The 21,923-nt window shown below is 42.8% G+C and overlaps 1 protein-coding gene across 1 annotated transcript in view; it reads right to left on the bottom strand.

The window, feature by feature from the left end:
- Positions 1–21,923, bottom strand: part of ttc41 (tetratricopeptide repeat domain 41) — a 101,371-nt gene that overhangs the window by 55,180 nt on the left and 24,268 nt on the right. The window contains exons 3-4 of the mRNA XM_063058395.1: positions 3,000–3,204; positions 1,773–1,987 (exon numbers count right to left, since the gene is read on the bottom strand). Coding sequence (XP_062914465.1) covers positions 1,773–1,987; positions 3,000–3,204 — 420 coding nt within the window. The remainder of the gene's footprint in view (positions 1–1,772; positions 1,988–2,999; positions 3,205–21,923) is intronic.

Raw genomic sequence — 21,923 nt, forward strand, 5'->3', positions numbered from 1 at the left:
TTGACCGTGAAATGATTGTTGTTGCCAGATGAGGTAGTTTGAATATCTCAGAAACTGCTGATTTCCTGGGATTTTCACACACAGTAGTCTCTAGAGTTTACAGAGAATGTTGCAAGACACAAAAAAATCCTTGTTAATGAGAGAGATTAGAGGAGAATGGCCAGACTGGTTCAAACTGACAGGAAGGTGATAGTAAGTCAAATAACCATGCATTACAACTGTGGTGTGCATAAAAGCATCTCTGAACACACATGTTGAACCTTGAAGTGGGTGGTCTACAGCAGCAGAAGACTATGAACATACAGGAGGTACAAAATAAAGTGGCCACTGAATATATATGCAATCTAGAAGCACCTTCTAAAAAAAAAGGTGTAGCCATGGGCACTCGCATGGGTACTAGCTATGCCTGCCTTTTTGTCAGCTACATGGAACAGTCTATGTTCCAACCTCCACTGGTATCACTCTCCAACTTTTTCCACACTACATTGATGACTGCATCGGCGCTGCTTCCTGCACCCATGAGGAGCTCTTTGACTTCATCTACTTTGCCTCCAACTTCCACCCTGCTCTCAAATTTACCTGGTCCATTTCTGGCATTTCCCTCCCCTTCCTCAATCTATCTGTCTCTATATCCATTATACACCCACTGACTCTGGACTATATCTCTTCCCACTCTGTTACTTGTAAAAATGCTATCCCCTTCTCTCAATTCATCTGCCTCTGCTGCATCTGCTCTCAGAATGAGGCTTTTCATTCTAGAATTAAGGAGATATTCTCCTTCTTCAAAGAAAGGCTTTTCCTTTCCTCCACCATCAACTCTGCCCTCAACCGCATCTCTTCCATTTCACGCACGTCTGCCCTCACCCCATCCTCCCGCAACCCCACCAGGGATAGGGCTCCTCTTGTCCTCACCTACCTCCCCACCAGCCTCTGCGTCCAGCACATAATTCTCCGTAACTTCTGCCATCTCCAACGGGATCTCACCTTCAAACACATTTTCCCCTCCCCTGACTTTCTGTTTTCACAGGGATCGCTCCCTACGTGATTCCCTTGCCCAGTCATCCCTCCCCACTGATCTCCCTCCTGGCACTTATCCAGTGTTCCCAGTGTGGCCTCCTGTATATCAGTGAGACCCGACGTAGATTAGGAGACTGCTTCACCAAGCACCTACGCTCCATCCGCTAGAAAAAGTGGGATCTCCCAGTGGCCACCTATTTTAAATCCACTACCCATTCCCATTCTGTCATGTCGTCCATGTCCTCCTCTACTGTCTGAATGAGGCTACACTCAGGTTGGAGGAGCAACAGCTTATATTCCATCTGGGTAGCTTCCAAACTGATGGCATGAACATCAGTAATGCACCCACTTCTCCTTCACCATTCTCCAGTCCCATTTCCCACTCTCACCTTACCTCCTTACCTGCCCATCACCTCCCTCTGGTGTTCCTACCCCTTTTCTTTCTTCCATGGCCTTCTATCCTCTCCTATCAGAGTCCCCCTTCTCCAGCCCTGTATCTCTTTCACCAATCAACTTCCCAGCTCATCTTTTTTTTCCAGTCCTGATGAAGGGTCTCGGTCCAAAACATCAACTGTACTTTTTTTCATAGATTCCACCTGGCCTGCTGAGTTCCTCCAGCATTTTGTGTATGTTGCTTAGAAGCAGCAGAAGATAGATATGGAGAATGAACTAATATTGAATAACTCAACTTTGCAAATGCTGGCAAAGAATAAATCTGAACAATATTTGCTGATTTTAAAGAAAGATATAATTACCATAATATTCAAAACGTAGTTTTAAAATACAACGCCTCATGAAGGACATAATGTCATAACTGGCTGAACTGCAGCCGACATAGTGAGATAGTACCAGGATACTGGGATTTTTTCTCTGAAAGTATTTCAGCCAGTTGCAGATTATAGCTGTCTTGCCACAGCCTGTCTCTCCACAGAGTAATAGGAGAGATTTACAATCCACTGTAACATTTGCCCTGCAAGTCAAACAGAAGAAACATGAAAACATGACCAATGAATGTTTTGAAAGCCATTACATGCTACATTATAAGTGTTAACTTTGTGGCAAATTTATTAATTCAGGGAAAATGGTATAACCTCAATGTAGTATTTTAACACAATGGTAATTAAACAAATTATTGTTAATTAGTTTCTAATAAATTAAATTGTTATAATTGGATTTCTCAGTCCCTTCTCATGTAAAAGTCATCATTTTTAATATTTTGATCAAATCAAAGATAAATTAAAAATTAGAATTAGAATTATAAAAAGTAATTCTCTTTCCCTATAATACGTGAATTCCTACATCTGGAATTGACCTTGACATGTTGGGAGATGAAGAGTTAAAACTTAAGTTAAGGGAACCTTTGCACTCCCCACTGTAACATCTTTAAATTTTGTCTTTTCTCATTCCAAACATCACTTCACGGTTGCAGCAATGGGCTGCAAGAAATCATTTTTTGTTTAAACACCAGGGATTCTGCAGATACTGGAAATCCAGGAAACATACACAAATACTGGAGGAACTCAACAGGTCAGGCAGTGTCTGTGTAGAGGGATAAACAGTCAATGTTTCGGGCCAAAACCCTTCATCAAGACTCATGACCTGCTGAGTTCCTCCAGCATTTTATGTGTATTTAAAAATCTTGTATTTAAAATACTATGCATAACAACACCTGGACTTGTAGTATTATACTGTGTTCCAATTTAGTTGTTTGAAATTCACTCTACAGGTCAAATCATTGTGACAGTATTAGCATGAGGTGTTCATTATGACTGGCTAGAGTTATGTTTTGTAAAAACCAACTGATTACATGAAGGGAGAAAATAAACAGGGAGAACATTATGCTTTTAGATATACAACAGAACAGAAAAACAAGAAGAAAACAAGAACAAGAACTTTTCAGTACTTAATGTGATGTGAAATTGCAATGTTGGTTAGAAATCTAAGGACAAACTTCAAGCCCTTGTTTTTTTTATTTACTACACCTTGGTTCTGTGGTACTTGAGTTACTACAATATTTGAAGTGAGTTAACTTGCTGTTGTCTTCAATTTGATCATCTTTTGGGGGAATAAATGCAAATGCATCCAGAATTCCAAAAATCCTCTGCGTTTCTGCATTTTCCACAAATACCTTGCAATACCTTTGTGCAAATGCTTCATGATAAGAAAGTTCAAGGTAACTTTCATGATCTGAAAGAGAGAACATTTTTGGTTAAGTCAGTGCTATCCAGCTCATTAACAGTAGTCCACAGTCCTTTCTGTTAAAGTTATGACATGCAGTGAAATACTATTAACATTATCAATGACTCAGAAATTCTTTCACACATAAAAATATGCACAAATGACATGGGGAATTCATGCCAGTTTATCCTATACATCTCATGCAAAGATTCAAATACCTAACGACCACTAATAATATTCTGCTCATTTGAACTAGCTAGTAATGAATTTCATAACTCACATCTATCATTTTAAACTAAGCTGTGCTAATTCAGGTTATGAATCTATTTCACAAACGGATGCTAACCACCAACATAAACCACTGTTCAAAGCCAAAGAAAATATATTATCAACGTGCATATATGTTACTATGTACTACCTTGAGGTACATTTTCTTGCAGGTATATACAGGAAAATAAAAAATACAGTAGAATTTACGAAAAGCCATACATAAACAAAGACTGACAAACAACCAATGCGCAGAAAACAAATTATGCAAATAAAAAAATTACAGAGAACATGAATTGTCGAGTCCTTGAAAGTGAGTCTATAGGTTGTACAATCAGATCAGAGTTGTGGTGAGTAATGTTATCAATACCAGTTCAGGAGCCTGATGGCTGTAGGGTAATAACTGTTCCTGAACCTGGTGGTGTGAGACCTAAGGCTCCTGTATCTCCTGCCCAATATTATATGTTGAGTATCCCTTACTCAAAATGCCTAGGCCAGAAGTGTTCCCGTTTTCGGATTTTTTTGGATTTTGGAATATATATTGACATAGTTTGGGATCGCAGTAATTTTCGACTCTGAATTTATGTGCTACCAGTAAGCGGTCTTTGTTTTACACTTGTTAATTACACATATGTACTTAACAGTAAAAATTATTACATACCATTAATATAATGAAAATGTAATGTGTGCAGGGTAACAAACGCAGCACAGCAGCAGCTGGAGAATACCTTAATCAACTGTTGAACAACAGCAAACAACAGGAGGCTTTCAATCTCCAACTATGATGCCATGTTTTGATTAAAAGGTTACATTACACTATCTGTCTTTTACATTTTTAAGGTTTTATGTAAGGTATATCAACAATCTGCATTGTAGATTTTCATCAGCAACAATCTTGGTAAACTCATCAATGAATCTTGCATCTTAAAAGCATTTCTTGCTACCCATCCACCTTATACAGTTTATAACTCATTAACACTCTCTTATATGCAGCCTGTGCCTGCAGGAGCTGATTGGGAAAAGACACAACAAAATGAGGACAGAGAGTCAGCAAGCACAAGCTCAGCCATTATAGAGTTGGTGGCTAGCAAATGGAGCAATCGATATCATTTGAAAACCATAGTGTGCTCAAATATATTTGTATCTGTCATATATCGTCACCACTTATCCCACACACTCCTCTCTCCTAAAAAGAAGTAAAATAAGCTCCTGTTATCTACTGTCTCCATTGAACATGACCAAGCCATTATGCCTTCTCATCTGACCACACATGGGCCAAGAAGTGGCAAGGTGCAGCATGGTTGTGTAACAGCACATCACTTTATAACAGCAGTGATCACTGGTCGGGGCTCAATTCCCACCACTGCTTGTAAGGAGTTTGTACATTCTCCCCATAACTATGTGGGTTTCCTCTGGGTGTTTCCATTTCATCTCACATTCCAAAAACATATGGTTAGGGTTAGTGAATTGTGGGCATACGATGCTGGCAGCTGAAACATGGTGACACTTGCAGGATATCCAGTACAATCCTCACTGATTTGATTTAACGCAAACGACACATTCACTGTACATTTCATTGTATATGCGACAAATAAAGCTAATCTTTAAAGGAGCTTACAGAAAAGATTAATTTGGCAAAGACTAGTTGGGCCAAAGGGCTTGTTTTGTATTGTAGTGTTCTGTGACTCTAAGAATAAGAAGACACAGTAGCACCTCCATCTAAAGTTATCTTCACCAGCTCAGATCCCCAAATCTAGTAGACTAAATTTAGAGTTGAGATTTTTAATTAGATTGGTGGAAATGGTCAGCACACAAGTCAGCACCCCAGAGGTCTAGGTCACGGGCTAGCTCCAGCAATTTCACTGAAGGACTACTTTGTGGAAGTGAATTGATGAAGACTGTAAAGCATACACATTAAGGTGCTTACAGCATAATCTGGTTTCTGTAAGGTCGTGTGGGTGATGCTGATTTCAACTGCAAACTTACGCATGGCTTTGCATGGAGCCTGGAGTAAAGCATTACAGAAGTAGTCAGCTCCATGTGAACGCTCATGCACAACACACAGGACAGAAGCCACACAATGGGTGCTGCAGTAAGGACTCCAACATTGTTTTTTTAAAGATTAGCTTTATTCATCACATCGCATTGAAACATGCAGTGAAATGTGTTGTTTGTGTCAATGACCAACACAATCTGAGGATTGTACTGAGGGCAGCCCACAAGTGTCACCATGCTTCTGGCACCAACATAGCATGCCCACAACTCACCAACCCTAACCTGTATGCCTTTGGAATGTGGGGGCAATCCAGAGCTGCTGAAGGTCATTGGGAGAACGTACAAACTCCTTACAGACAGTGACGGGAATTGAACCCCTATCACTGGCACTGTAAAGTATTACGCTAGCCACTACGCTACCATGCCACCCCATCCAGACATCCATGCTGCGTTTGTTTCTATGCAAACTCAGATTTAGTGGGATCATATTTCAGCACTTGGATAGTTCAACCTCTCTAGAGGAGACATACACTGACATTGTACAGCACAAATCTGTTGTTTTCCCAACCTTGTCTATCCACCACTCATACTTCTGATTGCTGACCATAAACCAGTTAACCCAGTTTGCAGAAGCTCATGCCAAGATGGTCCTGGCTGAAGAGAGGCCATTGAGGCCAAAAACCCTTGAAGCTCTTTACATGCAGACATCCCACCTCTCCTGGAAGTTCTGGGAGTCTTCCGCATATTGATAGCAGGTCCCTGACATTCGCAAATTATATACAATATCCCGGAAATCGATTTTTTTGAGAGCAGGAGAGGGAGGGGGGGGGGGAGAGAGAGAGAGAGAGAAACAGACAGACAAAGATGTAGTGAGAGAGTGAGAGAAAGAGAGCATCCTGATTGGTCTCTCTTTGTGCTAAGTAGATCTATCAGTTTTCTCTGTGGGCAGGCTTTACAGTCGACCTCTCTCTCTCTTTCATTGTCCTGGCAAGGAGGCAGTTGCTAAGCGAGGAAGCACAAGAGATCCCCCTTTACAAGACAAAGCAGTTCTTCAAAGATGCCAAAGCATTTTATGTCAGGTGCTTTCAAAAAGTCTTGGAGAAGTTCCCAATGAGAGACCAAATCTTGAAAAATCTATCAGTGGTCAATACAGAGAGCCAAGATGAGGTGAATCCAGAGCAGATTTTGACTTTGGCAGAGAGATTTCCAAATGTGATCAAGGCAGATGCAAGAGAACAGCTCCACTTGGAAGTCCTGGATTATGTCTCAACTAACCTTGGAGGACTGGTGCCAAACTACAAAAGTTTGCCAGTTGATGAGTTCTGGGGGAAGCTGTCCAAAGTAAAATCTGTGAGCACAGGGCAGCTGAGATTCAAAGAGCTCTGCCAGTTGATGAAGCTGCTTTTGGTGCTGCCAAATTCTAATTGTGATGTAGAAAGGGCATTCAGCATGGTGCGTCACATTAAGACAGAATTCAGAAGTCAGATGTCTCACAAAACACTTGTGAATCTGATGTCTTGCAAAATTAACAAATTCATTGACACAGACTGCTATGAGGTTGAGACTTCTGGCAAAATGTTCAAATCTGCCAAGCAAGCCACATCACAGTACAAGGAAAGTTTGCAAAAGAAACAGAAAAGCTATTTGCATTAGCATTTAGCCATTAGCATTGAGACCGCCAACAAAATACTCAACAAGGAATATCATCCGTTAGTCTCATGAGACCATGGATTTGCACCTTGGAAGGTTTCCAGGGCGCAGGCCTGGGCAAGGTTGTATGGAAGACCAGCAGTTGCCCATGCTGCAAGTCTCCCCTCTCCATGCCACCGATGTTGTCCAAGGGAAGGGCATTAGGACCCGTACAGTTTGGCACTGGTGTCATCGCAGAGCAATATGTGGTTAAGTGCCTTGCTCAAGGACACACACGCTGCCTCAGTCAAGGCTCGAACTAGCGACCTTCAAATCACTAGACGAATGCATTAAACACTTGGCCTCGCGCGCGCGCGCGCACACACACACACCACACACACACACACACACATGTAGCTCCCCTGGCCACCCTCAGGGTTGCTGTTGTCTAGGGAAACAGCCCTCGGCCCCGCCAAACTGGGTAATGGCTTGTGTGGATGCTGTGTGATGTATCCCACCCCGCCCAAATAACAGACAATACACCAGATACGATTAAATGATTTACAGTTTATAGATATTACTGGAACTATATAATTAATAGAGAATAAAATATAAAAGGAAAATAAAAGGCACCACACTTATCAAAGTTCAATCTCTTCGTGCACAAATAGTTGGAGCTCGGGAACCTTCTTCTTCACCTTGGACCACCTCGACCGCCGCCTGGGACCAACAACGGTGGTCGACCAGACGCTCCACACGAGTCTGTCTCCATCTCCTCGCCGAACGCCCTCCTCGGGGTCTGACCCCGTTAGTGGACATCACAGCACTTGGTTCATCCTCTGTCCCTCTCTCCCACCTTCTGCCGCAAAACCCTGCGCATACAATATCTTACAGATACACCAAAAACATAACAAGTATCGCAATTGGTTCATAACATCTTCTTATCAGTAGCGTGATTCAACAAACTGCTAGCAGGAAGGACTTTCTCAGCGTTTAACATAACAAAGAAGCATTCCCAAGTATAACATAACAAAGAAGCCATTTTAATTAGCCTACACGGTAACATAAGAGACGAAACCCCCTTACATATATACATATATATCCTGTATATCCTGTCTTCATACACCCATGGAGGTCCACCGGCGGGGTGGGGGGGGGGTATATGGGGTTGCGGGGGGCGGGGGTGGTGGTGCTACCTCCCTGAAATGAGTTTTTGCAGGGTGGGATATCTGTACATGACAAGTGCCCAAAAATCCATTAGTGTGTTACAATCATTGGGGAAACTGTCCTGGAGTAATGGGGTATCAAAATACACTAAAAAAGGGTATCAAGTAAAACATTCAACAATGATTATTGTGCAATTGCATGGTTTTGATTTTCATGAGAGGCATAAAAATACACATAATTCTGGCCTACATGAATGCACAGAAGGTGACAATGAATAAGTATCAGATCAGAGGGTGGTGTGAATGTGGAATGAGCTGCCAGCGGAAGTGATAATGCAGGTTTGATTTGAACATTTAACAGAAGTACATGGATAAGACGGATATGGGATCTATGGTAGAGGTGAAGGTTAATGGGACAAGGAAGAATAATACTTCGGCATTGACTAGATGAGTATATAGTCCTGGGTATGACTCTAAACTGCAACCAGTAATGAGGTTCTGATTGGGGACTTACAGAGCTTTGGGGAAAGTGGAGTTACCCCTTAGTCATTCATTGCTCCCAGGGCCACTCTGACCCAGAACAGTAGCACCTGCAAGGGTTCCTGCTCAGGATACGAGCGAAGGCCAACGGCAGATCCGCCAGGTTCAGTAACTGAGCTTATGACGGAGAAGGTGGATGAGCTAGGACCTCAAATGTCAATGGCTATAGTACAGGTGGATGAACATTTGGGAAGAGAAATAGTGATTTCTTTAGGTCACCCAACGGTAGGCAATAGCAAACCACCATTACCAGATACTAGGTTTCCTAGAATCTATTTGCTAAGAAAAGCATGCTCAAACTCACAAAATGTATCACACAACAACAGCGTCAAGAGGATCTTCAAGACAATTCTGAAGATGCTTCGCTTGGACGGATGAATTTGGTCAGCAGGGGATCCCCGACCATCATCAAGCTACTGCTCATAAAATTCAAGTAACACAAAAGAAAATTATTGCCACTTGGAATGTAAGAACCCTATATCAAGCTGGAAGATTGGACAATGTGATAAATGAAAAGGAAAAACTAAAGATTAACATCATGGGAATTAGCGAAGTTCGTTGGATAGGTGCTAGAACATGTCAGAATAGAAACAAAACACTAATTTATTCTTGTGGAACATCCCATACTAATGGAGTAGGAATCCTTATGGATGAAAACATGGCAAAAAGTGTTTTAGGACATTGGGCAATATCAGAAAGAGTGCTTCTTATTAGATTCAGAGGACAACCATTTGATTTAGCAATTATACGGGTATATGCACCAACAACAGATGGAACAAAAGAGGATATAGATAACTCCTATGAAGAGCTTGAACAAGCAAAGAATGGATGCAAATCTCAAGATGCTGTTATTGTCATGGGAGATCTAAATGCTAAAGTAGGACAAGGTGCTGATGGAAATACCATAAGAAAATTTGGACTAGGGGAAAGAAATGAAAGAGGTAGAATGGTGCAAGATGCATAATCAGGTCATTATGAATACCTACTTTAAAAAGCATCCAAGAAGCTTGAGAACCTGGAAAAGTCCAAGTGATAACACTGGAAATCAAATTCACTTTATTACTATAAACCAAAGATTTAGAAACTCATTGACTCAATGCAAAACATATCCAGGTAGAGACTGTAATAGTGACCATAACCCAGTAATATGGCAGGTAAAAGTAAAACTTAAAAAATTGAAGCAAAAACCTGAACAATCCCTTGACTACTTGCAATTAATTAAAGAAGAAAACTTAAGACAAAAATTTACAATTGAAGTGAGGAATAGATTTCAAAGTCTAGAAATAGAATCTGTTGAAGATGATAGCAATCATGTAGAAATGAAATTTAACCCTCTAAATGATGCCTTGGTAGAATCAGCAAAGCCAGTGATTCCTAAAAAAGAAAAAAGCACAAAGAATAAATGGATGACAGATGAAATCAGAAATCTAATGGAAGAAAGCAAATCCTATAGGGTGTAAGTCTTTAGATAAAAAAGTTAAAAGCTTATGTCAAAAAGCCAAAGAACAATGGTTAAACCAGGAATGTGAGCAAATAGAAAGAATCCCTATTACTAATCCAAAAAGGTTACATCAACAACTCAAGAATATCACTGGTAAAAAGCTCCTTTGTTCTTCAGGTGGATGTTTGAAAGCAAAGGACGGTACCATTATCATGGAAAAAGATGAGATTATGAACAGATGGACTGAGTATATTCAGGAATTGTTTGAAGACGATAGAGGTGAAAAACCAAAAATTAAGAAAAACATTGAAGGTCCAAGTATTTTAAAATCTGAAGTTATTAATGCAATAAATAAGATGAAGAAAGGAAAGGCAGCAGGTCCTGATGAATTAGTAATAGAACAAATTATCACCCTTGAAGACTATGGAATTGAAAAACTTACTGGTTTAATCAATGACATTTATGAGACTGGAATAATACCAGAAGAGATGAAAAAAATCAGTATTTATCACTCTTCCTAGGAAACCTGAAGCAATAGGATGTGAATTACATAGGACCATAAGTTCAATGAGTCATATCACCAAGATACTTCCAAGAACTTTGATGACAAGAGATAAAAGTAAGATACAAGCTGAAATAGGTAAAGAACAATGTGGTTTTGTGAAAGATAAAGGTACAAGAAATGCAATATTGATGTTAAGGATACTATCAGAACAAGCTATTCAAGTGTAAAAAAATTTGTTTGTTTTATCGACTACACAAAAGCATTTGATAAAGTGGAGCACAATAAGTTATTTGAAATATTACAGAAAACTCTAGATCTAGATTCGAAAGACCTCCGCCTAATCAGAAATCTGTACTGGGAACAAACTGCCGCTGTAAGAATAGATGGAGAAGTGAGTCAGTTTATGAAAATCAAGAGAGACTTTAGATAAGGGTGTGTTTTCTCCCCTGATTTATTTAATGTGTACAGTGAAACAATATTACAAAAAATAAGAGACATCTTGGGAATCAAAGTTGGCAGTGAAAACATCAATAATTTCAGATATGCAGATGACACTGTGTTAATTGCAAGTACGGAGGAAGGACTACAAAACTTAATTGATATAATCGTTGAAGAAAGTGCAAAAATGGGTCTATCTATCAATTGCAAAAAGACACAATGTATGGTGATATCCAAAAAGAAGGAGAATCCTATCTGCAGGCTGAGAATAAATGAAGACATAAAACAAGTACAGAATTTTTGCTACTTAGGAAGCTGGGTGACATCAGATGGTAGGTGCGACATGGACATCAAAAGAAGAATAGGGACAGCAAAAGACACCTTTACGAGAATGAAGAGTATACTGACCAATACTAAACTAGGCATGACAACCCACCTCAGAGTACTGCAGTGTTACGTTTATCCAGTTATGTTATATGGCTCAGAATGTTGGACAATATCTAGTAACATGAGGAAACGAACTGAAGCAGCAGAGACGAGGAATTCTGCAGATGCTGGAAATTCAAGCAACACACCTCAAAGTTGCTGGTGAACGCAGCAGGCCAGGCAGCATCTCTAGGAAGAGGTACAGTCGACGTTTCAGGCCGAGAACCTTCGTCAGGACTAACTTCCTTCAGTTAGTCCTGACGAAGGGTCTCGGCCTGAAACGTCGACTGTACCTCTTCCTAGAGATGCTGCCTGGCCTGCTGCGTTCACCAGCAACTTTGAGGTGTGCTGCTTGAAGCAGCAGAGATGTGGTTTTTGAGGAGGATGCAAAAAATATCATGGATGAAACGAATATCTAACGAGGATGTCATGAACAGAGCAAACACAAAAAGAGAAATAATGGATGAGATCGTGAAAAGGCAATGCAACTTCATTGGACATGTGATTAGGAAAGAGGAGTTAGAATGAACAGTAATTATGGGAAAGATTGAAGGGAAGAAAGCAAGAGGAAGACAAAGACAAATGATGATGGAGACAGCAGCCAGAGAACTGTTAATGAATACCAATGAATTGATCCACTTGACCCGAAACAGGAGTGTGTGGGCCATGGCAGTCAAAGCTCAAACTGGGCATGGCACCTGATGATGATGATGATTGACTAGATGGGCCAAAGGGCCTATTTCTATGCTGTAGTACTCTATGACTCTTAATGGAAGATATTTCACCATTGTGTCTGATGGAACTCAGTAGGTCAGGCAGCATCCATGGAGGGAATTGGAGAATTAACCTTGACCAAGATCTGGACCATGTCGCTGTCCTTTTCCCACCAGAGATGCTGCCTGACCCACTGAGCTCATATGGCGCCACTGTGAGTTACTCCAGATTTCCAACATCTGCAGTTTCTCTTGTGTCTCCAACTGTTTGACATTGTATTCTTTTGTTTGATTAACATTTGTGGATGAGACCATCACCACAATCTCAGGACTTACTCCTCATCCTTATTTGACTTTGTGGATGGAGAGGACCCACCCCTTGAAAGACTCATCAAAAATGTCGTCTTTACTGTCCCTGTCTTAGCAGTATGGAGGAGTGCCTCGTGGGTTTGAGAGATGAAACACGTCAGCCATATTTGGATGACAATCTTGTCCACAGCCAGTCTTTTGAAGACCATCTGCGGGATATGAGAGAGGTGTTATGCCGCTACCAAGCACATGGGGTAAAACTGATAGCTAAAAAGTGTGAAGTGTTTAAAGACAAAGTGAAATTCCTGGGAAAGATTGTATCCAAAGATGGCTACTGCATGGATCCTGCTGAGATAGCACCCGTACAAGCACTCAAAGACCGCAGACTTGAGACTGTGGGAGACCTGAGGAAAATGCTAGGGTTCCTATCGTACTACCGCCCATATATCCCAAACTTGTCACGCACTGCCAAACCACTATACAGTCTGTTATCCACCGAGAAGACCCCAGGAAGTAAGGTCCAAGGATCAAGTGCAAGTAGGAGCGGGGGAAACGTAAAGAGTCAGACCAGCTACCCCCAAGCCAACCAATCACCGGGACCAAAAAACACCAGGAAGTGCTCTGCCAGCTGTTAGAGTACCTGCTGCGCCCACCACTCCTAGGTTACCCCGACTTTGAGAAGCCGTTTGTGTTGCAATGTGATGCCTCTCAGGAGGGGCTGGGTGCAGTACTGCACCAGAGACAACAAGGCAAGCTAGTCGTCATAGGTTATGGGTCAAGAACACTAACTGCACCAGAAAAGAATTACCACCTCCATTCTGGAAAGTTAAGAGTTTTTGGCAATGAAGCGGGCCATTTGTGAAAGATTTCGTGAGTATCTATATTATGCGCCCTCATTCACTGTCTACACCGATAATAATCCCTTAACCTATGTTTTGACCACAGCGAAGCTGAACTCCACAACACATCGGTGGATTGTGGAGTTAGCTCACATTAATTTCTCAATCAAGTATCGGCCTGGGAAAGTTAATGGAGATGCGGATGGCTTGTCACGGTTGCCACTTGATATGGAACAGTACATCCGCACATGCTCACAGGAAATGGAGCCAGAGACAATAACAATTATCACACAGGTACTCCAACTAGAATCGCATGAACATGAGCCCCGGTTGTGTCCAGCCACCATCACTGCAGCATGTACTGATGTAAAGCATGAAAGACTAACTTCTACAGTGGCAGAAATCTCCACCCAGAACCTAAAGGAAGCAGAAAAGGATGACCCAGTCATTGGCAAGGTGCGAGAGTATATCATGACAGGACAGTGGCCTCATCAAAGGGGAAGAGACCGGCGTGATGACACCTCTGTTCTAGTAAGGGAGAGAAACAAGTTGTATTTCAACAAAGACGGCATCCTGTACAGAAAGTCAGCGACTTGAGATCAACTTGTGTTACCTAAAACATTCCATCAGCTGATGTACAAGGAGCTGCATGAGGAGATGGGACACCTAGGAGTGGAGCGGACACTTAGCCTGATCCGTGAGCAACTCTACTGGCCTTGTATGCAAAGAGATGTGGACAATTATGTGACCAAGGTGTGTAGCTGCCTGAAGTAGAAGTGCCCGAACAAGCCAACTAGAGCACCACTGGTTAATGTAGTAACCACATATCCTTTTGAGATGGTTTCAATAGATTACCTGCATCTGGAAAGCTGTAAAGGAGGATATGAGTATATCCTGGCTGTCATCGATCACTTTACATGCTTTGCCCAGGCATACGCATGTACCAGCAAGTCAGCAAAAACTGCCGCTGAAAAGATCTTTGGAGACTTTGCGCTCAAATTTGGATATCTGGCCAAGTTGCATCATGTTCAGGGCAAGGAGTTTGCGAATAAGCTGTTTTCCAAGCTGGAAGAATACTGTGGCATCCAAGGCTCATGCACAACACCTTACCACCTGGCTGGAAACGGTCAGGTTGAGAGATTTAATCGAACACTCCTTTCCATGCTGAGAAACTTGACAGAGGAAGCCAAGTCAGATTGGAAGAGCTCCTTAGTCAAGGTCATACATGCGTATAACTGTACGCATAGTGAAGCGACAGGATATGCCCCATACTACCTCCTCTATGGTAGAAGCCCCCGGCTACCTGTGGACATTATGTTTGGCCTGACACCAAGTGACCAGAGCACCTCTCACAGCGAATATGCCAGTAAGTGGAGTAGGCGGATGCAAGAGGCATACAGGCTGGCATCACAGACAGCTCAGAGGGAGCAAAATAGAGCAAAGAAGCAGTATGACCAGAAGACCTATGGAGTGGAACTACAGCCAGGGTGTAGAGTATTAGTGCGGAACTTCGGGACAGAGGAGGACCTGGGAAGCTCAGGTCTTATTGGGAGGAGCAAGTCCACATCGTAACCGCGAGGAAGCGCAAGGACAGCCCTGTCTACATCATACGACCTGACAGAGGCCCAGGAAGGACTAGAGTCCTACACAGGAACCTGATACTGCCCTGTGACTTTCTGCCCGTGGAAGAAGATGAGCAGGGGAAAAACAAAATGTGAAAGAAAAAGCCAGACACAGATAAGAAGAAGGAAAGGCAGGAAAGGCAGAAGGAGAGAGATCCGCACAGTAGTTCAGAGGATGAGAGTAACTGGAGATTCATCACCACACGACCAGCAGAGTCATTCGACCCGTTCAGAAGCCAGCTGAGAGTGGAAGCAGAGGAGTTCCAACCACAAGCAGCTGGCAGAGAACTGGAGCAAGGCGGTGAGGAAGTTGAGTGTCCAGATGAGGGTGAGGAAGGTAGGATGGAACCAGAGATGGAGAATGGAGAAACTGCAGGGGCTGAGCGAGAGGTGTTATTTGATGAAGCAGACAAGATGAGCTCTGAGCAGGCGTCATCATCTGTTGAAGCAGACGAGAGGGATCTTGAGCAGTAGTCTACTCCCATAAGAAAGTATCCTTTCCGACAAAGAAACCCACACAAGACACTCACATACAACACATTGGGTCAACCATCAGTCGAACACAGACCACTGATATACAGAACGACACTGGAACATGTGTGAGGCATACAGTAGGACATGTGGGTCTGTGTAATGGGTTGTGGGGCGGACATAGGGTCAAAACCTTCAGTCCGAGATACATAGCCCGCACAAGTAGCAGAGCAGCACTTAAGATATCAACTGGCCAGTGATGCCTGTTGCTGACACATGACATAAAGAGGGAGATGTATGTCATGTCAAAGACTGTTGCTGTACAGAGTATCCCGAAAGACTGACTCCTTTATAACCTACCACTATAACTCACCAGTTGAAGACATGAGTACCCTGGGAAATCTATAATGTCAGGACGACATTCATTTTGAAGGGGAGACTGTGGGACCCATAGTAATGTGGAGCATATTAATGGACACTGGATACCCCCCTAATTTTCTTATATTATGTTCATATTATTTTTATTGCTTTGGTTTGTTATTTTGTTCATTCACAATTTGATTAATGTTCAGTTGCACTAGCAATGGTAATATTTTAGTGGGTTGGTTGATGGTTACAAGGGGAAAAACTTATACAGGCACTTGGGGCAGCTGAGGGGTCCTGGGGGCACGGGAGTGTGCACGTGATGAAGTAGACGGTGACACCCCCGCAGCATGCATGGTAAGCCGATGCGCTGTGTTCCGGTATTTCCAGAAAGGAAAATAAAGATGTTATTTTAAACTTCCGCGCGCCTGGAAGTCCCTTTTTTGTCCAAGTGTGCAACAATAGTGCATTAGATAGAGGTACACCAGCTTCTTCAACTCCAAATTTCATACAGTTTATGACATCAGGAAGGAGGGCACTGATATCTTTGCCAAAGGTCATTGACGTAATCACTTTCTTCATTGCTTCTTTCTTTTTCTCCTGCTTGTCACTGTTGAATTCTGCTTTGAGTTTGAAGATTTCTCCTTTCCTGGTTGTTGTGAAATATTTAGAATCAGTCATGGTGAGTGTGGTCCTCTCCACTGAGGTCCGAGTTTCCCTCGATCCCAGTTCTTGATCAGGACCTCTCCACTGAGGTCCGAGTTTCCCTCGATCCCAGTTCTTGATCAGGACAAAATCTCCAGGCTCAATCGTGGGGTAGTCACCTTTAGGCTGGGTTTCGTCTTCCTCATAGGCCTGTCATACCTGTGAATGCAAGCTTTGGAGAGTTTTAGTGAATTTGCATAAGTATTTTCCCATCTCCTCCCCCAAGGTATGCATATCTAATTTTGCAGGTAAGTTCTCAGGCTACATCCACCCTAGACCAGATAATTTTGAAAACGCCAGTTTTGAGTAAAAATGACAGGCATCCACGCTAGGCGTTTTTCAAATTATCTCTGTCCACATTAAAACAGATATACTCCTACTGGGCATGCGCAGACACATCTACAGAAAACAAGCGAAGAGGAAACGGTGTAATATTTACCTTTCCCCGGCGGCGTTGTGCTATTTCCATTGGTCAAAAACTAGAGTACCAACAACAACAGCGCAAGAAAGTTTTCAACAAAATCTTCAAGGAATACAAAGAAAACCTCTGCTGGAAAAAGCAGACTGGACTTCTTCGTTTAGACAGATAATGAAGTTGAGCTGTTTCTGTGAGTTACAAACGACTACAAAGTCAGCAAAGCAGTGGAGAACGTGGAGATGTTTAACTCCAAACAAGCTATTAACGTAGACAATATAGTAAACAACACACACATGAAGCCGTCCTTTACCCAACATCAACAAGAGAGTGGTATCTTCTGCCGCCAGACCTGCGCAGTATTTCTGACATTAATATTTTAAAAGATAGACTCAATCAAATCAATTTAGGAGATCTAGTCAAAAAAGCTCACTTTACAATTTAACTCTCAGGCCGTTCACACCGACTGCACGTTATAACAGCCGTCTGGCAGTGCTTGCGCAGTACCATGCAGAAGCAGAAAAACCATTGTTGTTGTGGTATTGTCATGACAGCGTTTTTAAATATCTCTGTTTACCCCGTCCACCCCGTCCACAATACAACACGCAAAAATCATTTCCAAATTTACACACTCTGGAGAGTGTTTTAGAAAAGCTCCGTTTTCGGGGGATGAAAACACCGTTTCAATGTGGACGGAGGGTCAAAACGAAGAGAAAAGGCTTTGTTTTCAAAATTATCCGGTGTAGCGTGGACATAGCCTCAGGGAGGAATGGCAAGCAAGGTCGATGTCCCTGTGGGGTTCTCAAAGGCTTCCAGTAGATAATTTCTGCAGGTGATAACCCCGTCTTACTTGATGGCGTGATTCTCATATGGAATAGGGCTAAGGGTAAAACCTTCAACCAGGTCAATCCAGTTTCTTGTGTAAGTTTGGCCAACTTATCTTTCAAAGTACCATTGTCTTGTTCCACTATGCCAGCTGCTTTCGGATGATGGATGCAGTGGAGCTGTTGTCTTATAGCCAACTCCGTGCAAATTTCCTCATTTATTTTGGCTACAAAATGCAGTCCATTGTCCAAGCTTATCATTTCTGGAAGTCCATAGCGAGGAATAATTTCTTTTAGCAATATTTTCACAACAGTCATAGCAGTATTATTAGTTGTAGGAACAGCTTCAATGCATCTGCTAAATACATCTACTATCACAAAGCAATACTTATAACAATGTACTCTAGGTAATTCTATAAAATCAAGTTGCAAACAAGAAAAAGGCAAGGGGGTAGTTCCAGAAACACAAGGCATTCCTTTTGCAGCTTTTTTTTTACAACTGCTTTCTGGAAATCAGGGCATCACCAAGATTGTAATAATGTATTAACCATTCCCTCCTTGCCAAGGTGTGCACAATTATGTACACAATCTATCAAAATAGGTAAAAATACAGAGGGATCACAGACCTGTCCTGCAGGGGTTACCCATAAATTGGTCTGAGGTTCAAGGTGGCAACCCATTTGGGACCATAGTTTGCGCTCTCCTTCAGGGGCGTCCCCCTGGAAGTTACGTATTTCCCCCATATCTGGCATACCTGTCCTTAGATTTTGTCTAATAGGAGCCTGCTGGGTTTCCGAGGGGACTAAAGGTGTTGGATTCAAGGCTGTCTGTTTAGCTGCTGCATCAGCCCTAGCATTGCTCTTAGATATCTCATCAGATTCCCCAGTATGGGCTGCACATTTATTATAGCCAAAACTTGAGGTAGCTGTAGAGCGGTGAGTAAATTGTTTAAAAGGTAGCATTACTAATGGGGTGGCCAGAGGAAGTCAGGAATCTCCAAAGTTCTGCCGTCAGTACCTAACGGGAGTCTGTGTAAAGCTTTGCACTTTAGTCTTGGTTTGAGATTTCTTTTTCACAGGCTTTTTCATTTTAAAATTCGAAACATTAATCAAAGAGGATTCCAGCTTAGGCTTGTACTTTTGGCTCCTCCACTAAAGCCTTCATTCAGGTCCTCTTTATTTTGTTCCAAATAGTTATGGACTCCCTCTTCAAAGTCACCTTCATATATGACTTGGTGTTCTTTTTTTAAGATCTTCTACAAAGAATTGGTTTTGTGATGGATTCTTCAAAATCAGAACTGAGTAATCTGTTAGACTGCACTTCAGTCTGTTGCTAGGATACAGGCACGAGTCACAGCAGACAGCTCAGCCTTGTGGTTGGAGACAGCTGTTTCAAAAGAGGCCTGTTTAACTATTTCACTGTTTGTCACTATCCCATAGCCAGAACATCGTTTTCCTGCTGGATCCACAAAAGAGCTTCCATCCTCATAAGACATTGCCTCGGGCTTGAGGGGGTATTGCTGAAGGGATGGGTGAGTCTGTCCTTCTTTCATGGTGATCCGGACAGCGGGGCAGTTGGTGTGGCCGACTTCATGGCTTGAAATTGCCCAGAGATGTGGTACAGCGTCTTGGGTTCGATTAATATTAAAAGAGTGTCTTACCAGATGTCCCGTCTTCACCTCCAACTCCTTCCAGTATTGGAGTTGGCCCGCAGCCAAGTCTTGCCATTCTCCCTCGGTACTGGAGCCTTGTTTCGTCAGGGTGTAGGCAAGGAACCCTAGGCTCTTTGGCTTGAACCCAGGGCAAACCCTGGGGAATAACCTTCGGCCAGAAATACACTACCCTCTTCTCCTTTAACCTCTCCAATCACCGTGACTGGGAACTTCTGTCCCTCAAGGGGTGCATAATATTGGCTTTCCTCAGTTGAGCACCCCGTAGGATCATAGCACAGAGTCACATGAGGGTCTGCCTCTGGCAGAGGGGGGTTCAAACAAAGCGGAGTCCAGATTAAGTGCCCACCCCTGGAGGGGGGGGGGATCGGTAACTGGGGAAGCTGTCGGTTGTTCACTAGTCCCAGGGTGATACCCCTGTCTGTGCATAGAATCTCATCTTCCAACGGACAGAGCAAGTCTCTCCCTGCTAGATTACACCCCAGACTGGCGGTGGCTGGGTACGTGAATACATGCATTCTGTGCCTTCGAACCCAGACAGAGTGATTGTAGCATCTGATAGCTGGAATCCCTTTTCTGATACTATTTCCTGATCGAGAGTAGATGTGGTTGCCCCCGTATCAATCATAAATGGAATTAGAATTGCAGCGACTTGCAATATTACATTGGGCTCTTCCTGATGGGTGGTACTCATGGTAGGAAGCATCCTTGCTTGTCAATTTTTAAACGGGTTGTTGTCCCCACCTGTCCCTTGGTAGATTTTTGTTCCCATTTCTGACCCCCAGATATAGCCCGCTTATGTCCTTCTTCCCGGTGAACATATTCACCTTTAATACTAGTCCCTTTGGGGTTGATCGGGATTCGAAAGCCAGGTCCCAGTAATATGGTAAAGCTCGTTGCATTCGATTTCAGTCATTGTCAGGCCAATCCATATTATTAGTTTTAATCATATTGGCTGACTTAATTGGTAAGCATTGGAGCAGTAAGGCATTAAACTGGGGGGACAGATTCCCATTATTAGAGGCTTTGTCTCCTGTGAAATTGCCGTAGCAGGCCACAAATCGCTCCCAATAGTCAGGTCCCAATTCCCCAGGCTTAGGTTTGCATTCAAGTACTTTAGTGATATTTACAGGTTGTTGGAGAGCTCTCTCCAAGGCTTGAATAATCTGGTCTGTTTGTTCATTCTCATTATGGATTCCTGCCTGTAACTCCTGAAAGGTTTGGTATCTTAACTCTGCCTTCCACTTCCTGAGATTTTATTGGATTCTTCCCTCCCTGTCTCAGAATAATCCTCGGTATTCCCTTCCTGGATCTCAGGGTATAGAGAGCCTCCCCTTCCCTACCGCTGCTGTTTTACCCAAGTGGCCACCGTATCTGAGTACTGGGAGGATTGGGGTTTGGGAGCACTGGGTGCACTTGGCCCCTGGTAAGGTGGGGGATACAGTGGGTGCCCAATCCTCATCATGGTGACTGTCCTCAAACAGGGTCGGTATGCCAGACATGGGTTTGGGATCCCATATTGGCGCCCTGGATCTCGCGTGCAGCACTGCTGATCTTAACTCCTTTTTTAAAAAAGGAGGGAGAGAGAAACCGGGGAATTATAGACTGGTTAGCCTAACATCGGTGGTGGGGAAACTGCTAGAGTCAGTTATCAAAGATGTGATAACATCACATTTGGAAAGCGGTGATATCATCGGACAAAGTCAGCATGGATTTGTGAAAGGAAAATCATGTCTGACGAATCTCATAGAATTTTTTGAGGATGTAACTAGTAGAGTGGATAGGGGAGAACCAGTGGATGTGGTATATTTGGATTTTCAAAAGGCTTTTGACAAGGTCCCACACAGGAGATTAGTGTGCAAACTTAAAGCACACGGTATTGGGGGTAAGGTATTGATGTGGATAGAGAGTTGGTTGGCAGACAGGAAGCAAAGAGTGGGAATAAGCGGGACCTTTTCAAAATGGCAGGCAGTGACTAGTGGGGTACCGCAAGGCTCAGTGCTGGGACCCCAGTTGTTTACAATATATATTAATGACTTGGATGAGGGAATTAAATGCAGCATTTCCAAGTTTGCGGATGACACGAAGCTGGGCGGCAGTGTTAGCTGTGAGGAGGATGCTAAGAGGATGCAGGGTGACTTGGATAGGTTAGGTGAGTGGGCAAATTCATGGCAGATGCAATTTAATGTGGATAAATGTGAAGTTATCCACTTTGGTGGCAAAAACAGGAAAACTGATTATTATCTGAATGGTGGCCGATTAGGAAAAGGAGAGGTGCAACAAGACCTGGATGTCATTATACACCAGTCATTGAAAGTGGGCATGCAGGTACAGCAGGCGGTGAAAAAGGCGAATGGTATGCTGGCATTTATAGCAAGAGGATTCAAGTAC

The sequence above is a fragment of the Mobula hypostoma genome, chromosome 9 (genome assembly GCF_963921235.1).
Source record: "Mobula hypostoma chromosome 9, sMobHyp1.1, whole genome shotgun sequence".
Taxonomy (NCBI): Eukaryota; Metazoa; Chordata; class Chondrichthyes; order Myliobatiformes; family Myliobatidae; genus Mobula; species Mobula hypostoma.